The 24147-nt window shown below is 32.8% G+C and overlaps 1 protein-coding gene across 1 annotated transcript in view; it reads right to left on the reverse strand.

Annotated features, from left to right (window-relative positions):
* LOC143059268 (chitinase-3-like protein 1) overlaps window positions 1–23079 on the reverse strand; it is a 37747-nt gene extending 14668 nt beyond the window's left edge. Inside the window, exons 1-4 of the mRNA XM_076232752.1 lie at window positions 23030–23079; window positions 21861–21930; window positions 20792–21231; window positions 19781–19911 (exon numbers count right to left, since the gene is read on the reverse strand). Coding sequence (XP_076088867.1) covers window positions 19781–19911; window positions 20792–21231; window positions 21861–21918 — 629 coding nt within the window. The 5' untranslated portion in view covers window positions 21919–21930; window positions 23030–23079. The remainder of the gene's footprint in view (window positions 1–19780; window positions 19912–20791; window positions 21232–21860; window positions 21931–23029) is intronic.
* Window positions 23080–24147: the final 1068 nt, after the last annotated feature.

Here is a 24147-nt window from a genome sequence, read left to right on the forward strand (position 1 = left end):
CATAAACTGTCATTAGAAGATTAGAATTAATAACTGTCGATACACATACTTAAACATATTTAAAATAATACACCGAACTTTGCAATAAGTTATTGTGAAACTGCCTATTCTAGAGATGTCGTGAATCAGATGTGGATAAAATTCCAAAGATCTTTTAGAGTACATCCAATCTAACTCTCTTTCATCTTGTAACAGTATTAAAACATTTGACTTTTCTACTCATTACACAAGTATTCCACATTCCAAACTGAAAGACAAATTGAAAGAGTTGGCATTGCTTTGCTTCATAAAAAAGAATGGCCAGGGTAGATACAAGTATCTTGTCTTAGAGAAGGATAAATCCTACTTTGTAAAGGATCACTCTGATTCAAACAAAAAAATCTCTGAAACTGATATTATCAAGATGCTTGATTTCTTGATTGACAACATATTTGTTACGTTCGGAGGACGTATTTTTTCCACAGACTGTCGGCATTCCAATGGGAACAAACTGTGCGCCTCTACTTGTCGACTTGTTTCTTTATTATTATGAGGCTGATTTCATGCAGGAACTTCTAAGGAAGAAAGATAAGAAGTTAGCAATATCCTTTAACTCCACTTTCCGCTATATAGATAATGTTCTTTCATGAGGGTCGGTTGAAAACAAAACTTTACGACAAAAGAGATGATTTCAGCTTTCCAATTGTGACCTTTCCATTTCTAAGTAGCAACATTCAAGCAGCACTTGCATACGGGGTATATATCTCCCAATTGATACGATATTCCCGTGCTTGCATTTCCTATCATGATTTTCTTGATAGAGAGTTGCTGCTCACAAGGAAGCTATTAAACCAAGAGTTCCAAATGGTGAAGTTGAGATCATCTCTTCATAAATTTTACGGACACCATCACGAGTTGGTTGACCGTTATGGAATCACCGTTTCACAAATGATATCTGATATGTCCCTTACGTCGTAACTACAATCCCCTTCTCTTTCACGAATGTGACCTACCGGATTTGTCATCACATGAGCAACACGACGGGTGCCACATGTGGAGCAGAATCTGCTTACCCTTTCCGGAGCACCTGAGATCACTCCTAGTTTTCGGTGGGGTTCGTGTTGTTTATTCTTTAGTTTTCTATGTTGTGTCATGTGTACTATTGTTTGTCTGTTTGTCTTTTTCATTTTTAGCCATGGCGTTGTCAGATTGTTTTAGATTTATGAGTTTGACTGTCCCTTTGGTATCTTTCGTCCCTCTTTTGTAATAAATATTCATTTTATTTCATTTTTCGTAATTTTTTCTTAAAATATAAAAGTCACATTTGCGATGAACACCGTTTTAGCATTCTTCGAGTTTAAAATATATATCCTAAATAAAAACGAAAATCACAATTCTTTTATAATAATATTTAAAATATTTTTTTATCTTAATATTTCTTCTTCTTTAACATGTTTAAATTTTTTTAACATTGCTAAATAATTGATATAACTGTTGATCTTTTGTACTTGAATATTTCGTATTTTCATGGCGCACATGTAATTAAATGAAACGAAACTAAGATTTTGTAATTTGTGTTAATTCATCATGTATATGTGAGAGGTTTAGCAAGCTATAAAAAGTAAAATCACAAAAATACTGAACTTAGAGGAAGATCAATTGGGAAAGTCCATAATCAAATGGCAAAATCAAATAACAAAACGCATCAAAAACGAATGGACAAAAACTGTCATATTCCTGACTTGGTACAGGCATTTTCAAATGTAAAAAAATAGTGGATTAAACCAGGCTTAATCTACCATTTTCAACATAAGAAAATACTTATACTAAGTCAGGAATATGACAGTTGTAATCCATTCTTTCGATGTGTTTGGGCTTGTGATATGCCATTTAATTAGGGACTTTCCTTCTGGAATTTTCCTCGGAATTCGTTATTTTAGTGATTTTACTTTTTATCTTAAGATAGATAGGTTATAAGTTATTTGTAGAGTTGAATATCGCTTGATACTAGCTTGAGTCTTATGTAGACGAAACGCGCGTCTGGTGTATTACATTACAATCCTGGTAACTCTGATAACTACTAGTATTTACACCACTAGGTCGATGCAACTGCTGGTGGACGTTTCGTCCCCAAGGGTATCACAAGTCCAGTAGTTAGCATTTCGGTGTTGACATAAATAACAATAATATGGTCATTTTTTCTAAATATCCTGTTACAAAACTTAAATTGTTTTAATTGAATAAATAAAAAAACTAAGGATTTTCTTTTCCCAGGAATAGATTACCTTAGCCGTATTTAGCACAACTTTTTGGAACTTTGATTCTACTTTATACTTGTTTTGCTTTATAACTATTTTGATCTGAGCGTCACTGGTGAGTCTTATGTAGACGAAACGCACGTCTTCTGTATTAAAGTATAATCCTGGTACCTTTGATTACTACTTACACCTTTAGGTCGATGCCACTGCTGGTGGACGTTTCGTCCTCGAGGGTATAACCAGCCCAGTAGTCAGCACTTTGGTGTTGACATGAATATCAATTGTCGGGTCTTTTGTTTTAGTAATGTCCTGTTACCTTAGATAATTATTGAAAAAAACTCTTGCATTACATCAAAACTAACTAACTCGAGTTGATATCAATACTTTAAATTTAGTAAGACAGACGCACGTTTCGTTTTCAAAAGTCTCTTCAGTGACGCTCGATTAAAAAAAGATAAAAAGGCCAATAAAACATGAATTGATGATTGTGGACCCAATATTCCGTAGTGTTTAAATAAATACCGTGATATCAAAATCTGACTCATTTTAAATGTTTTAACAATACAATACCTGGGATGTTAATTGTTTTATAATTGTTTAACTTGATGTTTTCAGCAGTCTCGAGAGATATACTAATATATTTTGGAGGGGCTTCGAATATCAGTATTGAAATTATTTCAGTAAGGTTAAAATGGGGCAAATGAAACATGCTTATTTGTACCTTCGCTAAAGGGTTCATTTTTCTTAACATAGCTTCAGTAGCAATATACCACCGACTTTTTCTGCATAAGGGATATACATTTCCCAACTTATTCGGTATTCAAAAGTAGAATCACAAAAATACTGAACTTAGAGGAAAATCAATTCGGAAAGTCAATAATCACATGGCAAAATCAAATAACAAAACGCATCAAAAACGAATGGACAAGAACTGTCAAGAGCATGCAGCTACTATTCAGACTTTGTAAAACGTCACCAGGGTTTGAGCAGAATGTTGATGAACCAGGGGTATGACAAATAAAATGGAGAATAGAAATGGGGAATATGTCAAAGAGACAACAACACGACCAAAGAACAGATAAACACTGAAGGCCACCAATGGGTCTTCAACTAGTTCAGTGATAATGGACGTCACACTTAACTCCAAAAGATATATTCTCGTCCTTTTTCTAAAAAAAATGTTCATCGGAAGACCTTGTTGATAAATATTTCGTATCGACTCCACAAATAATCCACGATGGTCATGGAGTATATATTCCGGGTACTGGCATTGTTTATCATATTAATTACGTGAAATTGTATTCTTTTATTTGTCTTTATGTTCTATGATAATTTTTGCATTCTTGTTTTTAATTTTGCTAATATGCTTTTTTGCATGCCTTATTGTGTTTCATGGTTCCAAATGACGTGGCTCTGTACTTATGCCTCTCGTCATTGTGTTATTGTTCTATAATAATTTCTGTATTCTTGTCTTTTCTTTTTGCTTATGTGCTTTGTGTGTGTGCCTTTTTGTGTTTCTTTCTTGTATGTCAAGTGGCTCTGTTCTTAAACACCCCGTCATTGTGTTAGCTATAAAACCAGGTTTTCTCCACCATTTTCTACATACGAAAATTGCTGTACCAAGTCAGGAATAGCAGAGATGTTGATTCGTGTTCTTAGGGGGAAATTAGTAATTCAATTACATGGCACTAGTTTCGCCAAATGTGTACCCTACTCAGATAAATGATCAATTTTGGAGCCCTATGGCTAAATATATTTGTATACATTAATTTTGAATGTATTAAATAATAACTACCGTATGTCTATTCACATTACGAATTTGAAACATGACGGTTATTTTTCTTTCAAAAATATTTAAAAGGCTAATGAATGTTCATAAATTTGATCTAACTTAACAATTGTTATAGATACTCTAGACAAGCTCACTAGTAAGATCGTAATGCCATCCTTTAGCAGTAACTCGAAGACAATAATAATGTAATCACAACAACAAACTGTATTGTACTATATGTTATCAATTCATTATCAATTAAAAATTTCATTTTCCTTTAATTTTATTTCATTCTAATTCAATGCCACAATTGGTTAATAATCCATACAGATGGGTGATAATATATGTCATAATGTTCGTACATTATCCCAGGTCAGGAGCCTCTGTCCTTTTATAGTCTTGTATCTTTTTTTAATTTAAGTTCATTTCTATGTTTTTGAGATTTTCACAGAAATAGTACACTTTTTTGTTTAGGCGCCAGGTGAAGTCCATTTCAATTTGCGGCGTTTTCTCGCTGTGTTAGAGACCCATAGTGGCCTTAGCTGTTTTCAGCTCTCTTTAGTTGGGTTGTTGTCATTTGTAAATATCCCTCGTGTTGTGTATTGTACATAATAAATATGGAGGTATCGCTTTTCTGTTGACCTTAACCTGGGGGAAAAAGTGAAAGTAAAATTATATACATCTATTCAATAAAAGTTGGAACATTTTAGAATGATGATCAATGTAATTAAAAAGTAAAGTCATTAAAATACTGCACTCAAAGGAAAATTCAAAAAGGAAAGTTCCTAAGCAAATGGAAAAATAAAAAGCTAAAATACTACAAACGAATGAATAACAACTGTCGTATTTCTGACTTGGTACGGGCGTTTTTGTGAGTAGAAAATTGTGAATTTAACCAGGTTTCAAAGTTAAACATCTCACTTGTATGACAATCGCGTTAAATATGTGATTTACTTAAGTAATGTTTATGTACTCACAAAACTTTGTGTTCTATTTTCTTAGTCTTATTGGTCATTAATGTAGTAAGTATTTAGTAGTTTAATCTTACCTTGTTTAAAATATGATCATAGTTGTCTGTTGTCAAGCGTCAATGAAAATGAATACATAAATGAAACATGATTCATAAAACATCAAAATTAAAGAAGGAAAAATGGAAATAATAAACATACTTAATGCGTTCTCAACTAAAATTTCAAATTCTCATGTACAGTTTTTGTCATACATTCCGTGAAATAACTAGGAAATAGCATATGTCAATGAAAAGATGCTAATTTTGAATAATTTGTCAAAGTATTTCTCAATTTTTTAATTGCTTTCATATTTTGTATAAGGTAGCATCTTTTTATAGTACATATGCTGTCTGTTTGATTTTATATGCTTCCAGCATTAAAATTTGATGTAGATGCTGCTGTTAAAATAATAATGTACTGGAGCATCTTACTTTTACTAGGATGCTAGTTTTGCATATATTTTTTTTAAAATATTTTTTTATTTTTTGGGGATGCTGGATTTCCTATTTATTGAAATGCTGGCATCCAGTCATATTGGGATGCTGGCATCCCGTTTTATTGGGATGCTGGCATCCCGTTTTACTGAGATGCTGGCATCCCGTTATTTTGGGATGCTGGCATCCCGTTTTATTGGGATGCTGGCATCCAGTCATATTGGGATGCTGGCATCCCGTTATATTGAGATGCTGGCATCCCGTTATATTGGGATGCTGGCATCCCGTTTTATTGGGATGCTGGCATCCCGAAAAAGCTGGATGCTGGCATCCAAAACTGTAGGAGTGCAGACATCGCAAAATATCCGAATGCAGTAATCCTACAAGTTCTGTTTGATATACTGTTGGCCGAATTTCTATAGATGTACTCCAATGCATAATTTTGTGTAATGCAAAAAATAAAACAACAACAAAAATCCGTTTGTTGTTTTCCTCCCAACACTTTATCTAATGACGTCAGGGATATTATGACGTAACAGGTGTTTTACCATCATGCGTAGAGATTCATGCAGAGACAGTAAACATGATAAGAAATCAAATCTCAAGAATCACTTATACCGATGTAAATATTTTTTGAAAAGTAATTAAAACAGGTAACCCTTTTAATATTCTATTATTTATTAGTTTTTCTTATGTTTAATACTGAAAGCGCTTGCACTATTTTTCTACGCTAATTGCGGCAAATCCCACCCGCATGACGTCATGTAAAAAGAATGTTTAAAATCGGCGAAATGGACGCAAGGGGAAGGACGAAAAACACTTCTTTGGCCAGTATGCCGCAATTTATTATCATTTTGATATAACAGAAACATATACGCAATAGAACGCTACTCATACAGGTAAGACAAAGTAGATTTGCTTATATTTTACATGCACTTCGTAGTCCGAGATTTCTCAGATTTAGCCATTCATAAGGAATATCCTACTCAACTCGACAACTGTATGTCTGTAATGGTTTCATATATATATATATATTATCAGATGTCGAATTTTTCTATAGGAGACGATTTGACTTGTTCCCTGACTACCATAACAAAGGGACCCGCTAAAGTCATCTTTTAGTGTTTACCTGTATAATAAACCAAATTTTTTCTCACGAAAAAGGAGGGGGGCTGGATCCGCCTATGGTAGCGAAGAGCCTCCAAGACAGACATACTTTAATATGACTATGAGAGTTTTTACCTTTTTTTTACATCGAGTCTATGAGAGAGAAATTATGACTGTAACAGTGCTTAGTGCCAAATTACCAAAAAACTTGAAGGAACACTATTTCTATATTAGGGTAGGTATGGAAATAGGAAATACACATAGGCTATATATTTTTTATTTTGCCTTATGGAAATATGTACTTTTTCATGAAGTTATGAATAGTTTTGACAAAAATATGATCGACATAACCCCACCGAGACGATTAACCACCATCAATATGGTCATGGCCAGTAAAAATATTGGGTCCGCAAAATTAATTTGTTTACCTCTAGACAACCTATAAGAAAACCATTAAAATGCATCACTGGTAAGAGTCCTTTGAGTTCAAGAAAAATAAAGTATGAAAAACTTAATTTCAGATTAATTTTCGGTCTAGAAAATTGACGTGTTGATTGCCTTTTTTTGCAAGGGTCTAAAACCAGTTTACTTGTGCCCGTCCGAGATTACTCTGAGTCTTGGCTTCCTACGCTCATGGGCCTAGCTTGTCTTGCAAAACAGCCGTTTGAAGTCCGAGTAATATCTTAGTAATGGTATGATTGCTAATGAGACAACTCTCCACCGGACTGAGACCAAATAATATAGCACTAATATGACTAAGCAGTTTACAATTAAATGTCAGCATATGGCCTGCAATAATGAACAAAACTCATACTGCATAGTCATATATGAATCAGATTGAATGTAAAATTTGAAATACTATGTTTTAAAAGAAAGAAACGCTTATCATACATAACAGATTTACCGATTTCAAAATAAATTTACTCTAATATATATACATTTTGTACTTGAGTTAGCTTACTGGCAAGAATTAATAATAATAGGTTACATGTATAGTTTTATGGGTCAAGCTAGTCTTACAAATATGCCTCGGAGTCATCTTTTTTAAGCTGATATTTTCGTGATTATTTCTTCTTTTTTTTTAAACGAAGCTCGGTGGAAGCTTGATAATAAAAGCAATGCATATATATAGCAAATTTGCAAAATGAATGAAAAGAATATACGAAAATTAAGGAAAATGTAAATATCGCTACAAGAGTTTTGTGTTCCAGGACTAGGCTAAAATAAAAATAAAAAACCACACAAAATTAAAAAAGGTGTTAACCGAATACACCCTTGGATGGGAATTAAATTTCACGAAAGTCGCTAAATACATGTAGGATGTATTTCTAAAAAAAATAATCTTTTCTCCCTTTGATAATGTACAGTATAGACCTGGATGTTGTTCTATAAAAAAAATCAATTGAACTAGTGGTTCATATGTCAAATGTATGTGTTTTGAATATTAACAACAGGCATATATTGGTGTGGAAAACTTAATTTAAAAGAAGTTTAAATGAAGGTTTTCTTCGAATAATAATGCGTTTTCTCGTTCCCTAGTGTTGTGATTGTACAACGAAAATTTATTGTTGAAAATCTTTCATACATGTATATAATAATTATTATTTCTCTTTTCAGCATTTGTAAAGAAGTGGCTTCACCTTTCTGGTTACTATTCATGTGTTGTGTATTAATGTATCGCAACACTCTATAGTTATTGGACAGGTTAAACTCGGACGACGATTCATCCAAACAGCACCAGATCATTTGTGATTCCAGCTGATTTCAGATTACTAGCAATACATGATAATAGAAAGTTCCAGTTCGTGTAACTGATTTGATTAAATGATTAACAAATATTGAAATATTAAAATACAGAAAAAAGATACAAGTTTAATAATGATTGTAATAAAGAAAATGTAAGTTTTGTTAATAAAATGAAATGTACTGACTCATTGGAAGATGTATACAGCAAGTCCAGAGATACTGACAATATCCAGTACGTACAGATCATAGACACTGTGCACTAGTATCAATAATAGATTATTTTTAAATATTGCATTGTGGTACACGTTTTATTGTATACAGGCAATTGCGGGAAACAAATCTCATAATTTATACATTGGATGCCAATGGGGTTTCTCATAGACACAAAACAAAAATTATTATGCAGGTTTAAATATAATGCACCTCATATTTAGCATTTTGATAAAGGTACAGTCACAAATCCGTTTTGTAGAGTCAGTGTTTGTCCTGGATGACTTAGTTAATCAGACATTCCCAAGGTTGATGGTCATTGGGCAAATTCATTTGATTGATAAAATGCCATACAAAATGAGCAGCATTTTTTAAAAATTTTGTCCAGTTGATTTCTGAAAGCCTTGGGAACTACTAAACTTGATATGATTTCAGCTGGCAATTGCATTAAGCTTATTTAAAAAAAAATTCTATGAACACTCGAAACATGAGCATATCAGATTTGAAAATTATAGTCCTGATGTCATCATATATAAATTTATTGTCTCGAGACCACAATAGTCAATAACATGTATACATCATGTCTTACATAATGGTAATCAAATTCAGAAAAATAACATTAAAATTGGCTAATTATTGGAAACTTACCGGTAGTACATTGACATAGTTTTATAAATATCAAATTGTTGACATCAGCATTCACATGGTCAACTAGCACTTTACAATTCAGACTCAGTTTGTTGGTCAATTATACATTTCACACTCTTACCTATGATGTCACATTCTCAATATGCATTAAACTGGAAATGTACTAGGTGTTATATTGGTGGATTAATACTAAAATCCAATTAAGTAGGAAGCAGCATTTAAATTCGTATGTCATAATGAAAAATGGTACATGTCTGCAAGGTTGTGATACCAGAATCCCTATATTTTGGGAAGCCAGCATCCGGATATTTTGGTATGTCAGCATCCAGATATATTGAGATGCCAGCATCCCGATATTTTGGGATGCCAGCATCCGGATATTTTGGGATGCCAGCATCCGGATATTTTGGGATGCCAGCATCCGGATATATTGGGATGCCAGCATCCGGATATTTTGGGATGCCAGCATCCAGATATTTTGGGATGCCAGCATCCAGATATATTGAGATGCCAGCATCCCGATATTTTGGGATGCCAGCATCCGGATATTTTGGGAAGTCAGCATCCGGATATTTTGGGATGCCAGCATCCAGATATATTGGGATGCCAGCATCCGGATATTTTGGGATGCCAGAATCCGAATATTTTGGGATGCCAGCATCCAGATATATTGGGATGCCAGTAACCAGATATATTGGGATGCCAGCATCCAGATATGTTGGGATGTCAGTTTCCTGATATGTTGGGATGCCAGAATCTATAAATAATTGGAAGCCAGCATCCAAACGTTGAGGTATTCAATATGAAATTAAAAGAATTACATCAGCATCTATCAAAGGTGAAGATGCAATTTTAATCTTTTTCTTCATTATCCGCAGACACTTTTTTGAAATATGCTATGTACAGAAATAAGAAGTGCTTTTTATACAAAACAATTTCACAAATACAAAAGTTATTAATATAATCGAGAGAGCATCCATAATCTTTAAGACCCAATAAAATTCATTATGTAGCATCTACTATTCATAGAAATAAATGAATCAGTATGATTTTTGGTAAAATGAGCATATGTTGATACTTAAACAAATGCAATATAGTAGAAATATTCCGAATATGGAACATGGCCGTAACATTTTCTCTGGACATTGAAAAATTTAGTAGAATACAACATAATTTTACCTTAAAAATTCAAAAATTGTCAAAAAATTCTCTTTAAGCATATGAGAATTACAAATTTTAGTTGAGAACACATTACTTATGAAACAAGACAATTGCGTTGTTTTAAAAGGCAAAATGAATTCTGTGAACATACAGTTGTTTCTCCTTCAAAAACTCTATCTTATACGTCCATTTAGAATATAGATAAATGTATTTTGGGCATTCACTGATTTTTTTGTCATGGATGGATACCACGTATATTTTCTTTTCTATTAGAATTATGAAATGACTTAAACATTAATAAAATTAGCAGACAACTTCGTACTTTATTTGCCCTTTTTAACCTTTTTGGATTCGAGCGTCACTGATGAGTCTTTTGTAGACGAAACGCACGTCTGGCGTATGTACAAAATTTAGTCCTGGTATCTACGATGAGTTAAATTATTACGCAAAACCCGCGTTTCAGCTGCACGAAACTTATAAAAGTTCCCAAATCAAATACGAAGTTGAGAAGCAATTGAAAACCATAAAAGTACACCAGATTGTGTTGAATACGGTTCAGACAATCGGTTCCTTGGTGAAGATAAAGTATAGTGTTTTAATAATTCAGTATTTCATAAATTTCCAATAAATAAACAACTTATGTTATGTCAATATACAAGTGATGACTTTTGGGTTTATAAATAAATCAGTGGCGCAAAGGCCCAGATGTTTATAAAACTACATTAGTAGCGTCAACGGCGCAGTGGTTTATAAACAATCATCAAAGGTGAATGACATCGATTTACATTAATCAGTGATTTTTATTTTCATAAAAATAGATGTCAAAAGTACCAGACTTATACTTATACGTCAGACGCGCGATTCGTCTACATAAGACTCATCAGTGACGCTCAGATTAACATAGTTAGAAAGCCAAACAAGTACAAAGATGAAGAGCATCAAGGACCCAAAATTCCAAAACATTGTGACAAATACGACTAAGATTGTTTCATCATTTTTGTTGTATACTATACTATACTCTGTATTATATGTACTGTAGAGGTTATCTGTATTTGATGCAGCATCCTTTATAGCGTTCAATAGAGGGAATTTGCCCTGTCCACAATGATTACCAGTGAAATCATCGAGGTCATATGTCCAAAACATTAAACCTCCTAATCCCATAGCTTTGGCGTATTTAACCTAGGTAATCAATTTAAATATTATTACAATTTCTTATGTAATAACAATCACAAATGATACTAGATTCTTAATGAATCGTGTAATTAATGCCTTTTTCAGAAAACCGGCTAGAAATTTCACTTCACAAAATGTTTTGAAATCTTTTAACATTGATCATTTTGGATTTCCCATTCCATTTTGTTTTACCCTATTTTTTATATCAGCTACCTAGATTAGTGTGTTTATGCATCAGTCTTCATTTTCTGTTTTGTGGTCTATTTAGGAAAATGAATGTTCATGATCACTCACACTAAACATCGTATGGTAGTTTCAAACTTCGAGATTTTATTTACTTCTGATATTGTGGTCTTCACTTTATAAATGTGTGTTTGTTGTTCTTTGTATTTGTACGCTTTTATAAGGCATTGTGTGTAGCAATGTGGTCTGTTGTAGTGTCTGGTACGGTGACCATTGTTATCCTGATTCGTTTTTTTTTTGTTGTTTTTTTTAAATTGTTTCATATATATCTACTCAAATATTCCTTTTGTAGTATTTTCGTGTTAACTTTAGAAAATATATAATAACAGTACATTGTGTATATATATATTTGATTTGTACAATGCTTAGAAACAAAAAGTTAACTCGACTTTCCAGATCATTTCTATCCTGTTTTGAGCCGAATAAAAATATATTTTATATTTAGAGGCAATGATTATTTTTATAATTTGCAACTCCTACAAGTATTACAAATGAAATATTAAAAGAGTAAAACCTTCGTTATCTATAACAGAATATCCATTGGTATATAAACTTGGACAATAACTAGAGGCTCTGAAGAGCCGGGTCGCTCACCTTGGTCTATGTGGATATTTAACAAAAGACACATAGATTCATGACACAATTGTGTTTTGGTGATGGTAATGTGCAACTAGATGTTACTTTACATAAAATTCTTGATACTTACAATTATCTCTATCTATAATGAACCTTGCCCAGTCGTTACAGTGGAAAATATAGCGTAAACATTTACAAAAATTTACAAAATTTATGAAAATTGTTTAAAATTAACTATAAAGGCAATAACTCCTTAAAGGGTCAACTGACCATTTTGGTCACGTTAACTTTTTTGTAGATCTGACTTTGCTGAACGTTATTGCTGTTTACAGTTTATCTCTATCTATAGTAATATTCAAAATAAAAAACAAAAACGGCAAAAATTTCCTAAAAAATACCAATTCAGAGGTAACAACCCAACATCAGGTTGTCTGATTCATCTGAAAATTTTAGGGCAGATAGATCTTAGCCTGATAAGTAAGTTTTTCCCCATGTCAGATTTCCTCTGAATGCTTTGGTTTCAGAGATCTACGCCAAAATCTACATTTTACCCCTATGTTCTATTATTCACCATGACGACCATCTTGGTTGGTTGGCCGGGTCATCAAACACATTTTTAAAACTAAATACCAAATAATGATTGGGGCAAAGTTTAGTTTAATTTGGCCCAGTAGTTTCAGAGGAGAAGATTTTTGTAAAAGTTAACTATGATGGACGACGAGCGACGGATGCCTTCAGGCCAGGTGATCTAAAAATAGGTGTTTACCTTTTCTATCATACTTCTCTTGGTATTATATGCAAACCACTGGTTACCAGAATATGCATAGGTATACTTCTGTTCATCGTCCCATATTCCACTAAGTCTTTTGTCACATAACTGTATAATAGAACGTGTGATAAAGCAAAGTATTATCGATCTATCAATAAATATTAATCCAATAGTCACTACACATTTGTTTTCTCAGACATATCAGTTATATTATATGTTAGTTTTCTATAACCTTTTTCTCTTTCGGCTTAAAGTGTCAAACGGTATTTCTCGGAAACGAAACCTTCATAACATGTGTGTGTATTTATAGTCACCAAAATCAATACACGGTACCTGTTTTTTAACGGATACTTGATTATTATTTGTTTTTGATGAGTTTTGTTATTTGATTTTGCCATGTGATTATGGACTTTCCGAATTGATATACCTCTAAGTTCAGTATTTTTGTGATTTTAATTTTAATTTTTTTTATAAGACTGTGAAGCTTGTATAGACAAATCTTTGTCATCCCATACTGTATTGTAATGTTGGCAACCACAGGACCCCTTGCGAACTTTAATAATGAACATTTGGTAAGTTATAAATGTCTTGACATGACAAAAGTAAACCAAAGTCGACAGAAGAAGATATATGGTAAGAGTGTCAATGAACCAATATCCAGAATACAATATAACAGGTATCAACCAACGATCACCACTGAATTATAAGGTCATTATTTGGGACAAACACAGACAGACACCGACAGACACTTGAGTCATTTTTGTTTTTAGAAAATATGTCTGGTATTTCCATACTTCAGTTTTAGTTCTAGTCTCATTTTAACATTTCATAGCTGCTTCTGCTCTCCCATCATCTTTTGGCTGAAGAATAATGAAAGGTTAAAAAAATCAACAGGGTGTAAACGGCAATCATAGGTTTATGACAGTAACAAACTTATATCAAAGGTACTGAATTCGGCAAATAAAGTTTTGATACTTGATACTAAGTTTTTGATAACCAATACTCAAAATCACAATGAATTAAAATTAAAACAACCCACCTTTTCAGATAACGTCTGAAACAACAATTTTCCTAACAATTTGACATTTTTTACAAATATAACCTTATTTAGAACAATCTTGGTTTCACGTAGTCATGATTTTATTGTCTGGTCTCAAATTTGCAAGTTTTAACGGGTATAATCTTCAAATCATTCACGTTCAGAATTATAGGTCCGTTACTTCTGCATATTACACGCAGAAAAGACTTATATCGATCGATACGTGTACGGCTCTAGTTATTTATTTATTTATTTTGGTAAAAGATGAACTCAGTGATTTTTATAGAATGCATAAAAGGAAAAAAAAATGAACATAGAGGAAAATTCAACAAATTTCAAGTGTCTAATCAAATATCAAAATCAAACGCTCAAACCCACTAAACGAACCGAAAACAACTGTCAACTGCCTGATTTGATACAGGCATGTTCTTATGTATAAAATTGTGGATTGAACCTGGTTTTATAGCTAGCTCAATCTATCTCTTGTATGACAGTTGCATAACATTCCTTTATGTTGACAACGATGTCTAATCAAATCAAACAGACAAAAGAGTTAAAATGTCAAAAATAGGGATACAGCAGTCAACCTTGTGTCATAATCTTGATCACTATAAAAACAAACAAATGTGTACCAAGGAGGTATTAAAAGGAATATGGACGAAGCACATTAGCAACAATGGAAGAAAAGAAAGAAAAAAATTCCCATAGAACAATAACACAATGACGGAAAGTAATTGAATGAGTATATATGAGTTTGTGTTAAACTGTTGTACGGTATAACATGTGAATGGTTGCTAAAATTAAAAGTAATATTCACACAAGAATTAACTACCTCAGAATAAGACAACTGGCCTCTCATTTTCCTTACTGGACCTACAATAGTGCTGTTTATCACTGGTGCTCCAATGTTATGATTAGATGAACTTTTCAGTGTTAAAGCTAAAGCTGTTGCCGTGGTTCCCATCACTAACTTTTCTGGTGGTGCTCCTTTTTTCATCCAGTACTGTATAGTCCAGTTCTACATAAACAATTGTAAAAATCAATGTACTTCGTTTTGAATGCATATATCTTTTTCAAAAAAGTAGTCATGCTATTAATGATATAAAACAGCAGATGTGGTATGATTGCCAATGAGACAACTCGCCACAGGAGACGGAAAGACACAGAAATTAACAACGCTATGCTCTTATTGAGTACACTTTTGAATGTTTCAACTTGTGTCTGTTTTATCTGATAATCGACATGGAGTTTTTTTTTATCAAAGAGTTGAACTAATATTACTTTTTAACATATCAAAAACATATATTGAACCTTCAATTATTGGATAGATAGAGAAGTAAATCACAATTAAATTGAATTAATTAACTGAAACAATTTACGTTACATTTTGAAAGGAAGAAATTTACAAGTGACAATTCTTACCTAATCGCCTTTTTTATATGTATCTATTTAAAAGAAAAAATCCCTAAAATACTGAACTCTGAGAAATACTCAAAAAGGAAAGTCAATAGTCAAATGGCAATATAAAAGCCCAAACACACCAAACGAATAGACAAGAACTGTAATGTCCGGACTTACTATTTTTACGTTTAAAGAACTTCCTGTTTCTGTTTCGAAAAGCCGATGAAACAATAATCATTTACAGAAGCATTCTTCAAACATTTTATCATTTTATTACTGTGCGTATTGCTATGTTTTTCTTTTTTCTACACAGGACAAGGGTTGAGATCTTACAAAAGATTTTTAACCCCGCCGCAATTTTGCGCCAGTCCAAGTTGCCTTTGTAAGTCTTGTTTTTGTATTTAAGTTAAGTTCATATATATGTCTTAGAGTTTATTATAACGTCCATTTTCACTGGTCTAGTAAACTATTTGATTTAGGAGCTAGCTGAAGCTAGTGAATTTTTCGCTATGTTGAAGGCCTATTGGTGGCCTTCGGCTGTTTACTGCACTTTAGTGGGGTTGTTGACTCTTTGGCATTTTCAAGATAGAATAGTTTCACTTTCCGTTGATAATCGTTTCTTGACATGGCGTTGACAGTAGGCTAGTTTTAACATTCCTTACATATTCTTGGTCTCTGATACCCTTACGGAGTACCTGGTGGGGTTCCTTTTGCTTAGTCGTCAGTTCTCTATGTTGTTTCTTGTGAAGTATTATTTGTTTGTTTGGGTTTTTGTTTTCTTTTTCAGCCATGGCGTTGTCAGTTTATTTTCGATCTATGAGTTTGACTGTTCCTCTGGTATCTTTCGCCCCTCTTTCGTAAGCGATATTATTTCAAACGGTTTATATACATATATCTTTCTTTGGTATGCATATACTCAGTTGGGACCATCAGATAACATCATATAACATAATATCAAACGATTCGTAGACTGTTTATGTCGCTACTTTAATCCGTCGGTCAACAGCGTCATATAATAAATCAACATGCAGTTTTTAAATCCATTACAAGTTTCTTTATATCTGACAACGAGGAAGTGGCATGTTGGCCTTGGTTTGGTTATGAAGTTAGACAATTAAAGAAAAGTTACTAATAGAAATGATTTGATTATAGTTAACAAAATTAATACATGAATGCCAATAACAATTAAAAACCAATTCTTCAGAGAGCAATTGAAGGTCTTTCCACCTTGATAATAAGAATGAGATTAATAGGTTCATGCAGTAGACTAATTGTTTTATAATTCTTTGACCTTGACCTCAATTTCAAGGTCATAGGTCAGGTTAGGTCAGTGAACTTAAATCGGAAGGCCCAAGATCAATCACTTGTATGGTTGTGGAGAAATAATGATTTCAAATACATAAGGGGAGAAAACTCCTATAAGGGTTAACCAAAACACTTTGACTGACAATGTTGAAGTTGCGCCTTATTGTAAACAGTTATTTGGCAAACACATCATAGCATTAACTGTAACAGTTTCTTTTGAATAACGATAACAAGCAAAATTAAAAAAAAAACATAGAATGACCTTGACCTTCAACCGTGACTTCAATTTCAAGGTCATAGGTGAGTGAACTCAAATTGGAAGACCTGAGGTCAATCACTTGTATGGTTGTGGAGAAATACTGATTTCAAATACATAAGCGGAGAAAACTTAAGTGTTAACCAAAACACTTCGACTGAAATAGGTTGAAGTTGCGCCTTATTGTAAACAGTAATTTGGCAAACACATCATATCATTAACTGTAACAGTTTCTTCTGAATAACGATAACAAGCAAAATTCAAAATTTATAACATGACCTTGACCTTTGACCTTGACCTCAATTTCCTTCAAATGAACAAAGGACTTCATATGAAAAGACTGTAAACCTCTACGACATATACCGTAAATTTATCCAACATATCGCCTATCTTAAATTTCCAAAGGGAATAACTCCCATTAGATGTCTTCTGATCACTTCAGACAAAATAAAGCAAATCATTCTTAAGAGTAGACAAACAATTTGGTGAAAACTGTTTGTTAAAATCTTTTACCGTTTTAGAGATATAGCGATAAAAAGAAAAGGGGGACGCGGGTAGATAACTCCTATAAGAATAAGTGTTCGGTCACACAGGGTGAGTTTTGAAACCCCTATTACTGTACAACTTGTAAAACAAAAAAGCATCTCAGACGGCAGAAGCAAAAAAAAAATAAACAGAAGAAAAACAAAAGGTCTTTCCACGAAAAGTGGAAAGACATGATAATGTATTCTGATGAAAAGATTAGGACGTATATTACAAAAAAAGCCTGATAGTCCAACAGCAGAGGTATCGACACGGTACTTTAAAAATATCAAAATAACACGTTATAAAATTCATGTAATGGGCTTGTCTGGATTTACCTTAAACAGGAACGTTCAACGCCGAATGAGATGTAGCAAATATCTAGAAGCAATTTACGTATTAAAAAGAGGCATGTGCCGTGTTCTTTTATTATTTTTTTGTGCAATCACTTGAATATTGAACTGATAATTTGCTATGTAACAACACTATGCCAAGATTTGTATACAAAAGAGGGGCGAAGATACCAGAGGTACAGTCAAACTATCAGTACAACAAACTAAGAATTATAGTTGAGATCTGAATACTCTGAGAACATAAGGTATGTAAAACCTGACACTGAACAATATGAACTGTGAGAGGCGATACTTTAATATGATGAGAACAGATGCCCTGTTGTACGACTTTAACTTGTATTAAATTACTTGCGACAATTCAGGACTATAGGTCGGATCTGATAATCTTGAGAATAGAGAACCTGTAAATCCTGATACTTTACTCCAAGTACCAAAATAGTCAAACGCCATAACGTTGATAAAATCTACGTATCTGTAAAAAGAAACTTATTTGTGTTAGACATGTAAGAGTCTGTCTCTTCATGGACTAAATGAAATAATGAAATTACATATTCAATAATTAATAAAAGAACATGAAATTATGTTTGCAATTTTTTCATCTTATGTCTATAACAAATATTTGTAGCAATGTCTACTTAAGTTTTCTACTGTTTCGACAAATTTTAAGTTATTTTGCAAAATTCAATAATAATATGTTTTCTTAGAAAAGGTCATCACGTATTTCTAAAACGAGTGTGTGTTTTACGTTATCCAGATTTATGAATATTGTACTTCAAGCTGAATCCCTACAAATAGAAGGCTTTTCTGGTTTAGTGGTACCGTGCACACATTAGCGCGGGAGGTGGTTGATTGATCCTGGTAGGGTCCTATCAAAGTCAAAATCTTTCATAAGGTATGTGTTGCTTATCCGTTGTCTAGACAGGATTGAAGAGTAAAGACTGGTCAATTCACAAAGAAAGAGTCCAGTTCGATTAGTAACACATTTTCTTGTGGAGTGTTAATAATTACACTTTATGTGACACAATTTTGTATTCACATTCTTGTAATGGTTAGAAAATAAATCATATTACACCGTTATAAACTTAATCCCAGGTTTTAATAGTACTTTGTTTTAACCAAGTCAGGAATATGGCAATTTTTGTCAAATAGCATCTATGGATGTTGCATAGTGATTTGTTTTTGTTTTATTTCAGTGCTTCTATTGTTCTGTTGTTTTCCTTTTATAGTTGATTTGTTTCCCTCGTTTTTAGTTTGTAACCCAGATTTGTTTCTCTCAATCTATTAATAACTTTTAAATAGCTATATACCACTATTGCCTTTATTGTTCAAAGCAGAATTCACGCTCTCATTTGAATAATATATGTGTGAATGGATATCCTATTATAGCTTACTATGCGGTATTAGTTTTGCCAATTCTTGAAGGCCGCACATCGACCTATACTTGTTACTTTCTGTGTCATGTCGTCACTTGTAGAAGGTTGTCTAATTGGCAATAATACCACATCTGATAATTCTCATATGTTAAAAACCAATGCAATGCATTATTATATAGGTCAATAAAAACTAAAATAGGTATTTTATGCAAACAAAAACGTGTGCTTAGGGAAACCCCTCATACAAGATTTGTTTTAGTCCATATGTTGACAGTCTTGTCTTTCCTTTCGTATCTTCTTATTTGATGCTAGCAACTTTGCACATATTACTGTAAGTGTTGTTTGGTATTCGGAACACTGTATTTCTATGGTACATTTTCGTGGACTTAAGAATAGTTTGAGGTTACCTTTATTTTCCTTCCCATAAGTGAGTTAATACATACTTGACAATTTCTGTAACATTGTAGGATTCGTCAATCATGGGTTTCCCTGCAGCCCCTGCTATAGAAAGTACCAATCTTGACTTGTTCTTTGTTCTAATTGCTTCGTCATTTTCAAACTCCAAACGCATTGCCTATATACGTTTTAAAAATAATTAGATATAAGAAGATGTGGTATAAGTACTAATGAGAGAACTCTCCATTCCAGTCACAATTTGTAAAAGAAAAAGCATTATAGGTCAAAGTATGGTCTTTAAAACGTAACCTTGGCTGACACCGAACAGCAAGCTGTAAAAGGCTTACAAAAATGACTAGTATAAAAGCCTTCAAACGGGAAAACAAACGGTATAATCTATACAAAAAAACGATAAACACTTATCATGAAACGACTACTTATGAACATTCAGATTCCAGACTTAGGACAGGTCCAAACAAATGCAGCTGGTTTGAACGTTTTTATAGGTACCAAACCTTATCCTTATCTAAAAAAATAGTGCAACATCATAACATAAAAAGACACACGATAAAATATCAATTGAAACGGCGTAACTCAATCAAAAGGCATATTAACACTAGTGAACATACACTAAACATTTTTTGTTTATCTATGATGCAATGTTAATTACAAAATCAATAAAATAAGGGGTGCATAAATAAAGACAACAGTAGCATAGTCTCTTTATAACGGAAAACCACTGCTTTGTGTGATCAATATTACTGTGTTAAAAACCATACTGACTCAATAGAAAATACACCAAAAGATAAAAATGATGGACTATCTCTTCGAAAACATCAGTATTCAGATAGTAATAATATACAAACAATATAAAATCACAACGGCAGATGATAAACAAAACAATCAACAATAGTTAATTTGCTTTAAAAGTCATAGTTTAACAAGTAAATTGATTTAAAAAATTAGAAATGTTTACTTTTCTAAAATAACATATTAACAGTATTACTAGTTATGCCAATGGGGAAAACTTCATGCTTATAAAATGATAATTGTTTTACCTTTAATAATTCTGTAAATTTGTCCTTAAATGCTCCAGGGTATTCCCAATCAATATCAAAGCCATCAAAATTCCGGTCACGTAAATAGATACGACAATTTTGAGCAAATGTTTTTCGTCGCTCGGGTGTCTCGGCTACATTATGTAAAGCTTCCGACGACGTTGCACCACCAATGGAAAGCAGTGTTACTAATTTCGGATTTGTTTGTTTCATATTTGTAAAATCGTAAAGTTTTCCTGCCGCTTTAGAATAGGCGAGCCCATTGTCATCATCAACTTGCAGTCTTTCCAGTCGAAGCTTATCTGTATTAACTTTAGCAAATGCAAATACGGCATGTGTACACAGAAACGGATCAATGTCCTTGATGTAAAATCTGCCTGATATTTCTTGAAACTGGTTTGACCATGTTGTGTAGTAACAGCCTCTCTTGAAATCACTACCTGAGAAGGATAATAAACTATAATAGATTTATTTTTTTCATTTTGCAACTATATAAAATTATTTATTTCTGTTTGTATCCATCTGATAAGTTAAGTTTTTTTCAACTGAATTGTAAAGTTCTTTCTTGTGCTTGACTGTTGTACCTCTGTCCCAGGTTAGGGTGAAGATTGGGATGTATGTTCCTGTCCCAAGTTCAGTTGTTGTCGTTTGTTGATGTGTTACATATTTGTTTTTCATTCATTTTTTTGTATGTAAATTAGGCCGTTAGTTTGCGAGTTTCAATTGTGTTACATTTGTGATTTCGGGTCCATTGATAACTGAATATGAGGTATGGGCTTTGATCAGAGTTGAAGATCGAACGGTTACCTATAGTTGTTAATTGCTTGTGTCATTTGGTCTCTTGTAGATTTTTAAATCACTTATCTGGCAAATTACAGTCAAATCTGTATTAACATTGGGATAACAGTCAACTGACCTTTTAGACAGGTGAACCCTTAAAATAGGATACAAATGTATGGGGACAAAAAGATCATCGACATAGCAAGACATTGTTGTATAGGCGTGGTGACATTTATAACACGTATGACTTCTAGTAGGTTTGACTGTTATTCTATTTTGTGACACTTACCATTTGAATATCTGACAAGAAATAACAAAAACATTGAAATAATGGGCTTTGTCTCCATATCTTGTAATACCTGTTTGAATAAAGAGAGAACATTTTGTTTGAAATCAACTCCATGTTTTGATATCTAAAATGATGGGATAATGTTTTTAGATATTAATGTTTAAATAATGAGGGGGGATATATCTTAAATATAGAAGTACAAATGTATTAGTCTCTGTCTCCATTTCTTATTAAACTTGCTAAAAATAATGGCCCCTGTCTTCATATCTTATATCTTATGATAAAATGATAAGACAAAATGTGTTTTACATTAAGACATTCTTTAAATAATTTGTGCAAGTGTGATTTAAAAGATATACATTAAATAATGAATAGTAGAGCCGTGGTGTAGAGTTAGCGCATCGGACTACTAGCACAAAGGTTCCTGGTTTGATTCCCGTACCGGGCAGAAAATTTCATCCGGGTGTGAATTCTCGGCTCTACCCCGACACCATTTGCAGGTATTGTCTTGAGAAACGATGATTGTCCGTTGGAAGTGGATGATAAATGGCTGACCCGTGTTGAGAGAGAGTCATATTTTATTGCACCTAACAGACACCCTTTTAGATTTCAAAAAGGTGCAGACTAATGCCGCTATAAGGCAGCACTCGTACCCGCAATGTGGAAAGGGATTAATATAAGTTTCAATAACTTGTTTCCCAATCCACTATACATAAATATGTTTTAACTAAATAATGAATTGGTAAACACAACAAATTAACTAGAACATTCTGTTGTTATACTACATTTGACAAATTTTGAAAATATAACTATCAATCAAAAATATATCTCACAGAATATGAAAACAGAAAAATAGATACATTGACACACGATTTTGGTCCGGACATGATTTGACTACCTGACTCAAAATTATAATGTTTTAAAGTGTTTTTAATTCATCAATGATGATATTAGCTTAACTGACCATTAACCGTCATATAGCTATATAGTGTATGCAAATATGTTAAATATATATAAAAACCATATCAAAACTGCATATGGAGGAAAGTTTTCTCATTGGCACTCATAACACATCTTCTTGTATCTATATATGAATTTCAAAACGACAGATTATTTTTCAAAAATAGTTTCAAAACAACAAGAAAGAAAATACAGGTAATTCTGCCTACCTTATAGCCTAATGGTATTCCTCCTTTCAAATATCATGAATATGTAAAAATAAAAAAAATATGTTGTTTCACTGTGCTGTTTTCTAATATATACCCCTTAAAATTTGTAAAATACCTGAAGTGTTGTTTATCTGTGTTTGTTCTTTTTTAATCTCCCCGCCCTTTCTACATCCGTATAAGAAAATGATTAAGAGAGCAAAAAAATATAAAATACTTCAGTTCACCTAAAATGAATGCATACTTAGTTATGTCATTCTCAAACTATAAACATCGGATGAAAGTAAAATAGTCTATCTCTTTATCTGTATGGCAACTCTATTATGTATAGGTTAATTGAAGCATAAGTCACAACTATCAATAATTATTTAACACCATTCAATATCATAGTTTTACATTGCAATATTTCGAACGTTACAGATTTAAAATTTATTGACACTTTTTTCATATATTTTCATTTTAGGGATCAGCTATTTTGCCTTTTAGTAAAAAAAAAAGTGAAAGTAGAATGACATGGAATTCGGAATGCGTAGTTACTTGGGTGTTTTAAGAGAGACATAGTTACTCGCGTGTTTTAAGAGTGGCATAGTTACTTGCGTGTTTTAAGAGTGGCGTAGTTACTTGTGTGTTTTAAGAGTGGCATAGTTACTTGCGTGTTTTAAGAGTGGCATAGTTACTTGGGTGTTTTTTAAAAGAGTGGCATAGTTACTTGTGTGTTTTAAGAGTGGCATAGTTACTTGTGAATTGCAAGAGTTGCGTAGTTACTTGGGTGTTTTAAGAGTGGCATAGTTACTTGTGTGTTTTAAGAGTGCCTGATCCAAGTCAGGAATATGACAGTTGCTGTTCATTCGTTTGATGTGTTTTAATATTTGATTTTGCCATTTGATTAAGGACTTTCCGTTTTGAATTTTCCTCGGAGTTCAGTATTTAAGTGATTTTACTTTTTTCCAATATAAGCTGATTGGATATTGTGTACTCTCGACAACTATAAAAATTATTTTATGCGGTTGTACTTAACATTTACACTAACGCTGTTTGTTTGGTGTTTTTTTTTTTTTTATACCATTCGTATTAAATTCATTTATGAAGGATAGTTTGAATGCCTAAAATATTTTATTTGC

Source organism: Mytilus galloprovincialis, chromosome 14 (assembly GCF_965363235.1).
Source record: "Mytilus galloprovincialis chromosome 14, xbMytGall1.hap1.1, whole genome shotgun sequence".
In the NCBI taxonomy this organism is placed as follows: Eukaryota; Metazoa; Mollusca; class Bivalvia; order Mytilida; family Mytilidae; genus Mytilus; species Mytilus galloprovincialis.